At 38.0% G+C, this 9,469-nt stretch overlaps 1 protein-coding gene across 1 annotated transcript; it reads left to right on the plus strand.

The window, feature by feature from the left end:
• The first annotated feature begins 3,793 nt into the window (after positions 1-3,793).
• Positions 3,794-7,064, plus strand: LOC103944930 (probable protein phosphatase 2C 4). Its single transcript, XM_009355409.3, has 4 exons — positions 3,794-5,679; positions 5,781-5,894; positions 6,285-6,549; positions 6,649-7,064. The coding sequence occupies exons 1-4, from the start codon at positions 4,012-4,014 to the stop codon at positions 6,762-6,764; spliced, it is 2,163 nt and encodes a 720-aa protein (XP_009353684.1). The 5' UTR covers positions 3,794-4,011; the 3' UTR covers positions 6,765-7,064.
• The last annotated feature ends 2,405 nt before the right edge of the window (positions 7,065-9,469 follow it).

Genomic DNA, 9,469 nt, shown 5'->3' on the forward strand with positions numbered 1-9,469 from the left:
TTCCATTTGGATTGGTTGTGTTATAATTGTGCGTTGCATTTACTTTGGTGGTAATTTCTACCTCGATGTCAGTGTCTACTCCATGATAGACAACGGCGATCGTTCATCTGTATTTTATAGTCTCATTACTATTTGAGTTTTCATAAGCGTGTATTTGGTTTACCTTCGTTGTGTTATGTCAAATTTTCAACTAATATGTACTAGTGCCGAGTTTTATTTTCGTGACTGAATTGAAGACTTCATTGATTGATGGTTGTGCATGATTTTCTCTGGATAATGTGTCAACTCTACATTTGAATTCCTCTCAAAGGTTAAATTAGGTTAATGTCTTCCATATTTTTCTTCTCACGCTTAATACGATTAGACATTTTCACATTTTCAATTTTTTGTCAATGCCAAATATAAGTTTGAAAAATCAAGATTCAATTTGACATGGAGATTTGACTTGTAGGATTGAAATGAATGTTTTGAATAAGATGTGTTTTCTCCAAACTTCATAAAAAAAATATTTAAAATAATGTTCAATCTTTCTCGAGCGTGGGAAGCAACCACTCAGGAGGCAACCAATCCACAAACAATTTGAGTATACACTTGTAGGCAAACTATACTCCAAAATAGTCCTGCACTCATTCCAAATTGCTAAAATGTTGGGTACGAGTTTCAAATTGGGGAAATAACGAATGTGGTTTGGTGTTAGACAATTTCTCAAATCGCTAATTGATTTTGGATAGTGCTATCCACTCATTCATTTTTACTTCTCACACATTTCTTTCAATTTTCGATCGTCAGATCAAATGATTTGAAGAAGATCAATGACAAAAAACCAACAAGGGTCTGTGAGAGATAAAAATGAGCGTGTGAATAGCACATTCCTTAATTTTATGGTAAAACTTGACTTTTTAAAAAGAATTCTCTTTTTATAATTGTAATACAAACAAAATATATAAATGACCAGAAATAATTCCTCGTCTTAACTTGACTTATTACCCATTTTTCTTTTGTGTCTTCTTAATCTCTTCAACCACCATGTTTTTACCTTCCAAAACATCATTTACATTTACTTTAACTTCATCTTTACCTTAAAATCCATATAATTCTTGCTTGAAATTACCTCACTTCCTTTTGTCTTTTGATGTTAGGCAAATAGTATGTGCACTCAAATTCAAATCTTCCTTCCCATAAATTAAAGTAATTTAGTTAGGATATTGTCTTGTGTATTTATTAAGGTCTTTTGGTTTCAAATTGGAAAGCTTCCACCTCTAGATCAAAATAAAACCAAGTTAACACTTCACCCTCCAAATTTAGTGTGAATCAAGGTGGAGCTAGCCTTTAGGTTTCATACAAATTTGACAGTCGTGGTAAAATCCAAGCATATTTGACAATTTCATGTGTCTAAATTGGAGGCAAGTTTGACATATTTAGTTGTCTAGATGGTCAAGTCTTACTGGCATCGGCACAAACATGCACATCCTTACCCCAAATACTGTCCTATACGATCGCCTCTTTTGCCAAAATCCTCCTTTTGAAACCAACAAATTAGACCAGCTCATTGAACTCTTCCAAGTTCCAACCCCTTGTGTGCTTCAACAACTGTAAAGTCTTCTTTCAATATCTAAAATTGTATATCTTCCAAACCTGCTAAAGTTAGAAGGCTAATCCAAACTCAATTGTGATACTTCTTTGCGACTTGGGTTTTTTTTAGCAGAGAAATTTGGTTGAAACTAAAACGATTAGAATTAACTAACGACAACATAACAATTAAATATTGACGATATACTGACGAAATTCTGAAAAGCGATTGTTTTAGCAATTGAGATATGTATTTTCATTATTTCGCCCAACTTCATTTTTATTCAAAAATAAAATGTACACAACTTTCATAGCGAGATAGCCCACTTAAGAAATAGAGTTACGACATCACAATAAACAATTAATAATTAGATATCTTACTCATCACAAATATATATCGTCTTATGCTCAAGTTATCCTCGAACGTGATTTTCTTCAACTTGTTCATTTTGTTGGCAACGTTAAGCAAGACTCTTCATCACACAACCCAATTATTGGTGATGTGAAAGCTAGTTTGAGATCTTTCTCTCAAGTCTCGTATAATTCATGCCTAACATACCACTAATGTTGTGGCACATAGAATAACCAAGTTGGTCCTAGTGCATAATCTAAATTTTATTTGGTTTGATGATCCTCCAACCTTTATCCATGCAGTTCTCCTTAAAGATTGCACATAAAAATTTCAATAAAAGTAGAGAAAATTGGAACGAAACACATTTACAATAAGAGTGAAGAATTAGGCAAAGACAAATTACACGTAAAAACTTAGCATCGAACTACACATCTAATTAAGTATCCTAAAACAATTAAATCAAAAGCTAGTTTGTTGGTGTAGAAAGTAATTGGTCGAGTAAATTGCAAACCCACAAGATAAATAAATAAAATGTGACTTCCTTATTTAAAAACTGACTTAGCACTAATGGGTTTGTACATGTAGCCTCTGGTATTAACATCATCACCTACCTCCCTCTCCCTCCTTCCATCAATATTTAATCAATATTTAATAGTCAAATATAATTAAAAGTCAACAAAAAGACAAGTCCACATTGGTCAACCTCCTTTATAAACTCCCACATTACCCGTTTACATAACATAATTAGTAATCTACTAATCTTCAACCACACCACCTCACCAAATTTCATAATCCAAATCTAACTAAAAACTTCCCCCAATAAAAACAAAAAATGGTAGCTCAAACAAATCAAAATAAAATACCAAATTGGAAAGATTGTTTAGTCCGAAGAACCTCCAAATTAATAGTTGATGTGCTTCTAAAAGATAATCATTGTTTATAATGTATGTGCAAAACATTTTTCTTTCGATCAGATTGAAATTGCCAACTTATTCAAAAAAACTACATCCTGCTACTTGTATTTAAAACTCTTCGTGTTCGAATAAGAAAACTTCATACTTAAGAACATAACTGTTCATATCATGAATCACTCTGTAAATATAATCTTTGCAAAAAAAAAAAAAAATTAAAATGAAGGTCGTTTAGTCAATCTATTGTAGCAAATACATAGACGGTTCGTAATGATTTTACCAATTTTGTTCATATGTTTTTATACACTTCCATAACTAAACTTTTTAATTATTATATATATATTTTTTTTTTACAGAAACAATATTTATTGAGTGATTTATAATATAAACGATTATGATTATAAACACTAAATTTTAGAAATCAACAACAAATAATTTTAAGTAAGAAATCATACTATTTTTAAGAATACAAACCAAAATAAAAAATCAAGCACTCAACACTGTGTGTGAGCTGTTTTGACGACGACGACGACAAAAAAAAAAAAAAAAAAAAACCACTGTGAGCTGCGGACAGCGTACTCGAGTTGACAAAAGAAATCCCCCACGCAATATTCGCGTCCCACGTGCTTCCGATCCGACGCGTCTCCTCATTCCCCTGGTCCCGATCCAACGGTGCTCGCGGCACGCTTTTCCAAGCCTACTTGTTGGCCGTGGCTATTTGACTTTTGGATGCTTCAAAGCATTTCCCCGACGTCGTGTCAACGCTTCTCACGAGAGCGTGAGAGAACCTCCACTCAACAAAAATCAACCACGTCTCCCCCTTCCCGGGCCCACCGAGCCGTGCAAATATCCTCCACTCCCAACCGCGCGTTGACGGCACGCTCGTCAAAGACAACCTAGTTAAAGAGAAGCAAAAATTAATCTCGAGACTTAAAACCGACGAGTTTACTAAAAAGCACTATTCAAATAATTATCAAAAAGTCTTTTTTATTTTCCCATTTCAAAAATCCAACCCTTAAAGTCAACGCCTCTCCCTCTTCTTCTTCTTCTTCTTCTTCTTCTCAGCTTCATCTCTCTCTCTCTCTCTCTACCAATCGGCCATGAGAGCTAAACCAAAAGTTAAAGCTCGATAATCTTTCACTTCAATTTTTAATTTTTTGATTTGGGTTCGATCAGATTATGGGGAACGGCTTCGGGAAAGTGAGCGGGTGCTTCACCGGCGTCAAGGAAGGCCACCGTCACGGCAGACACGACGAGTCAGTTTTAGAATCGAACCAATACGACGAGGGACTCGGCCACTCCTTCTGCTATGTCCGACCCGACCCAGCTTGGCTCGCATCCTCCAAAGTCCACTCCGAAGAAGCAACCACCTTCAGAACCATCTCCGGCGCTTCCGTCAGCGCCAATACCTCCACCCCTCTATCCACCTCCCTAATCGATCTCTACTCCTATAACAGCATCGATCGTGCCGCCGCTTTCGAGAGCTCCACCTCTTTCGCTTCGATTCCACTGCAGCCCATCCCGAGAAATCTGATCAACTCGGGTCCGATTTCGGGCGCTGGAATTCCCGGGTCGGGTCCTCTGGAAAGAGGGTTCCTTTCTGGTCCGATCGAGCGCGGGTTCATGTCCGGTCCACTCGATCGGGGCATCTTCTCGGGTCCTATGGAAAAGGGTTACTCCGAGCAGTTGCCTCGGAGCTTCTCGATCGGCGGTCTCGGGTTTAAATCGAGATCCGGGAAGGGCAAGCTTATTCAGGTTTTACGGCGAGCGATATCGAAGACGATGTATCGGGGTCAGAACGCCATCGCTATGCCGATAAAGAGCCGCGTCGTTTCGGTCAAGGAGGATTGGGTTGTCGGCGGCGGACAGGAGAAGATTAATCACAACGAGAATTTGACCGTTAGCAGCGTGAATTTCAGTAGTGAGGGGAGTTTGGAAGACGACGAGTCGTTGGCGAGTCAAAATCTTCAGTGGGCGCAGGGAAAGGCAGGTGAAGATCGGGTGCACGTAGTCGTTTCGGAGGAGGACGGGTGGGTTTTCGTCGGGATTTACGACGGATTCAACGGCCCGGATGCGCCGGATTACTTGATGTCTAACTTGTACACGGCTGTGAACAAGGAGCTTAAAGGGTTGTTGTGGGATGAGAAGGCGGAATCGGGTGCCATTGCCGCCCCTGCAACCTCCCCTGTTCGCTCCGAAGATTCGAATTCGGAGAGTGATGGTGATTTGGGAAGGAATCCGGGGGTGGATGAGCAAGAGAATTATCCTTGTGCAAGTGGGGAGGGGAATTTAGATTCGAATTCGAGGAGAAAAGAAGGGAGAAATTCAAAAACAAAGTACCGCGGCACGGGGAGGAAATGGGAGGATAATCAGAGGAGGTGGAGGTGTGAGTGGGATAGAGAGAGAGTAGAGCTTGATCGGAGGTTAAAGGAACAGCTCAGTAAGTTTTTGGGTTCCGATGGATCGTCCACTGGAGCTCCAAGTGCGAATCACTCGGATGTTTTGAAAGCTCTGTCTGAAGCCTTGAGAAAAACAGAGGAGGCCTATTTGGAAGTTGCTGATAAGATGCTTTTGGAAAATCCTGAATTGGCTCTGATGGGTTCTTGTGTTCTCGTAATGCTGATGAAGGGCGAGGATGTTTATGTGATGAATGTGGGCGATAGTCGGGTGGTTTTGGCGCACAAGGCAGAACCCGATTATTGGTTAGGGAAGATTAGGCAGGATTTGGAGAGGATTAATGAGGAAACTTTGAATGATATGGAAGGATGTGATGGCGAGAGAGGCAATGGGATTCCCAATTTGACTGCATTTCAGCTGACCACGGATCATAGCACAAGTGAAGAAGAGGTGTGTTGTGTTTCGTTTTTCGCGTTGTTTCTTGTGTTTCTGTTTTGGTTGTTAGTTTTGAGAGGTTTGATTCATGTTTTTGTATGCTGCATTTTCTTCAGGAAGTTCAGAGAATCCGAAATGAACACCCCGAGGATGCTTGCGCTGTGATGAATGACCGTGTCAAAGGCTCCTTGAAGGTCACTCGGGCATTCGGTGCAGGTTTTCTCAAACAGGTATTGTTACATTCTACACTAGCTGCTGCTCTACAGCCTATTTGTTAGCATTCTTTCATTTAGTTGTCCATTACATCTCAAGTAATTGTGCTTGTATATCGATAATAGAAGCATTCGGATATTACAGCCATTCTGATTAGTAACCTTCAGCTGCACGAATAACTTAGAGAAAGATTAGAAGTCACTTGAAGTATCATTGCTGGAACAAATAGAAAAATATTTGAGCTGCAAATTATGAACTATTGAGATTTTAGATGCAACAGATGGATGACGGAATATATTACTGAATGCCAATTTTTGCACATTGAAGGATCTCTTCGTTTAGATTTACAATGTTTCATGACAAGATTGTTCGCTTGCTGATATCGATATTTGTCTGTCTGTTTGCAGCCTAAATGGAACAATGCACTTTTAGAGGCGTTCCAAATTGACTACATAGGGAATTCCCCGTACATCACTTGTTCTCCGTCTCTCCACCACCACAGATTAGGTCCCAAAGACAGGTTTTTGATATTATCCTCTGATGGATTGTATCAATACTTTAACAACGAAGAAGCTGTTTCCGAAGTTGAACTTTTCATCACATTGCAACCTGAAGGAGATCCGGCGCAGCATCTGGTTGAGGAAGTGCTGTTTCGTGCTGCAAAAAAGGCCGGTAAGTTGTAATCAAAATTAGAGAAAACATTTTTCCAATAAAAAAATTTAATTCATTGCAGAACACTAATACGGTGAACTTGGTTTGTATGAATCTCAGGAATGGACTTCCATGACCTTCTCCAAATACCCCAAGGGGATCGAAGGCGGTACCATGATGATGTTTCTGTCATTGTTATCTCCCTAGAAGGAAGAATATGGAGATCATGTGTATAAGTAGAGAAAATAAAAGATAAACAGATAAAAATACAGAGAAAATCCCGGAAAAGTCAGGCATTTCCTTCCTTGTTCGACATTTTTTTCTTCGTTTTTTCCCTAATCACCTCTGTAAAATACCAATTAAGCTTCAGGAAGTTCCTGAGGAGGAACTTGGTTGTGCACTTTTCTGGGTGATGAGGACTGTAAAGATATAAAATCTGGTTCTCTAGCTGATTACATAAACTTGTCACAGAAAATCAAAATTGTAATTTTTCGAATAATCTACGTACCTTGCGAAAAGGGTTTTGTTTGGCACTATGTTCTCTGCCATCACTTTACTGCAATTCTTATGATCAAACTTTTCATCTCAGCAGCATCTGCATCTTCCGCTTTTTTTGTGGGCAATTGGATTGTTGGCTTTCCAAATGTTCCTTTGCCACATAAGAAATACTAGGTTTTGGATATTTGTGTTCCCTTATCAGCATATATCTGTGTGTGTGTGTGTGTGTGTGTGTGTGTGTATTAGTATATATTGGTTCCACACACAGAAAGTGAAGCTCTTTATTTGTGTTGCACTTATTCTTTAGAGTATATGTTCTTTGTGAGATTTCTGTGGTACCGAAAGTTGACTTGTGGAACTTCAATGTACCATCATGTACTGAATCAATGGTTAGGGTAGTTTGGTGGAGAGATTCCCACTCATTTTTCCAACATTTTTTTTTTTTTTGAACGAGATTTTTCCAACATATTATTTTAATCCGAATGAAGAATCGTCACGGGGGAGCCAGCTAGCTAAAGGGAGAATAGTGTAAAGTCAACATTTGGAATGGGTCAACCTTTAGTTGACCATGTGCATAAAACCCAAACCGTTGCCTTGTCATAACCATGAAAAACGATATTCATCCTCTCTTATAAATACGTTTAAGTGAGACTTGTTGACACCTGTAATATTTATCATTTAACGTATTATAATAAGTTTAAGTTGTAACATGGTAATACTAGTAAAAGTGTATTTTGTACTTTAGTAGGGTTTACCGATACTTGACAATATATCAGCAATGTAATCGGTTTTGTGTGTCTGAAAACTTTACTTTTGAAAGTGCCTGAATAGCAATTCTCATGTACATAATGCATGTCTTTTGATCAAACTGATTCATTTGCAACACACAATGACTATTTACACGTAAAAAGTCAAATTTCTAATCATGCGCATATATGAGATTTTATATTTCTACCGGCGTATAGTATATATAATGAAATTGTTAACAGTTGAATCATTGATCGCACATCCGACCATTCATGTTCATGCCCTACATTGTAGTATAGTTGAATTTGGTATATGTATTTTGGTGATGCCACGCAGCAAAAGGAGAGCCCCAAGACATGCAGGGCCTGTTGCTGCTAATAGCTTTGAAGTTTTAATTAGAAATCATAAATCTCCTAACTGCTATCCACTTCTGAAATCCATAGTAATTGCACAAAAAAGATGCAGTTGGGGAAAGGTGGATGCCAGACCCAGACTCAGGCTCAGGCTCACTCATGAATTAATGATGTAATAAGACGACCTTTCAAACTGCAAGTCTTTCGAATATATTTTGAGTTGCGTTCGGCTACATTTGAGTTAATGCAGTTTCAGCCTATCCCATTCGCTTCCTTCGTTGAAAGGACAAAACTGCTGAATTTATTTGCAGCCGAAGGTTTTTGGTTGCCGCCCCACAACAGGAGGAGGAAAGCTTTTGGATTTTAGCAATAATGGCAGTTCGGTTCAGTGTTGAGATATAGGAGGAGTTCTTTAAGGCTGACCCAGGTTTCTAGTGAGCAATGCAGTGGTTTAGAAACTAGAATCACCACAATCCACTGTTCTAAAAACCCCTGCCTAGCGCTGCTTAAACCCCGTCTAGGTGTTAGGCAGCTGATCATCACCTCGATTAATGCATAGACGTTTGAAAATTAAAAAAATGTACCTAGACCTACTAAGGCGCCCACCTAACGCGCCCAGACCCGACTAGGTTGCAATTCACTAAGATAAAAAATATATAACTTTTATTTTGCATTTTATTTTTTTTCAATAAATTGTAATAGATTTGTTAAATACTTAAATAAACACACATTATAAGCTTCATTATGTTCCAATAACTCATAATATATATGTCATTCTATTTTGTAGTTTATGATGAAATTATATATATTTTAAGTATAAAAAGACGCATATTTACACGAAATATAATAGATTTAATTAAATCCGCCTAGTCCGTCTAGGCGCCCACCTAGCCTCCTCAGCGCCAGACCCCAACCCATCACCCGACTAGTGTCTAGCATCTTTTAGGACCTTGCCTCAATCAAGAAAATGGGCTTTGTCTAATCCTGGTGAACCTTTTCAGTTGTGGATTAAATTGGGTTGGGTTGCCACAAGATATCAAAGACTACATTTAGTAACGAATAAATATCATTTAATATTACAGTTGTGACTTTCTTTTTACTTGTATAGCTTCAACTCATGTAAATAGCGAGTTCAATATCAAATTATTATGGATGCACGTTGTATGGCTTAACCCAATTTTTCCACCTCTTAGTTTAAATGATATTGTTGTATATTGATTAGGTTTATTATTTAATATATAACATACAAAAATATCATTTTCTCAAAAAAAACAAAAAAAAAAACAAAAAAAACATAAATTTTTGCTTTAGTATTTTAGTGATTTGATGGTATGAAATAAAAG

The sequence above is a fragment of a genome, unplaced genomic scaffold (genome assembly GCF_019419815.1).
Source record: "Pyrus x bretschneideri cultivar Hongxiangsu unplaced genomic scaffold, Pyrus_bretschneideri_v1 Contig39, whole genome shotgun sequence".
Taxonomy (NCBI): domain Eukaryota; kingdom Viridiplantae; phylum Streptophyta; class Magnoliopsida; order Rosales; family Rosaceae; genus Pyrus; species Pyrus x bretschneideri.

What these genes read in the sequence shown, in the direction of transcription:
- LOC103944930 (XM_009355409.3), top strand. Translation starts at nt 4,012, where the DNA reads ATGGGGAACGGCTTCGGGAAAGTGAGCGGGTGCTTCACCGGCGTCAAG. An exon ending in GTGCAGGTTTTCTCAAACAG is followed by an intron (nt 5,895 to 6,284) that starts GTATTGTTACAT and finishes GTCTGTTTGCAG; the next exon opens with CCTAAATGGAACAATGCACT. An exon ending in TCGTGCTGCAAAAAAGGCCG is followed by an intron (nt 6,550 to 6,648) that starts GTAAGTTGTAAT and finishes TATGAATCTCAG; the next exon opens with GAATGGACTTCCATGACCTT.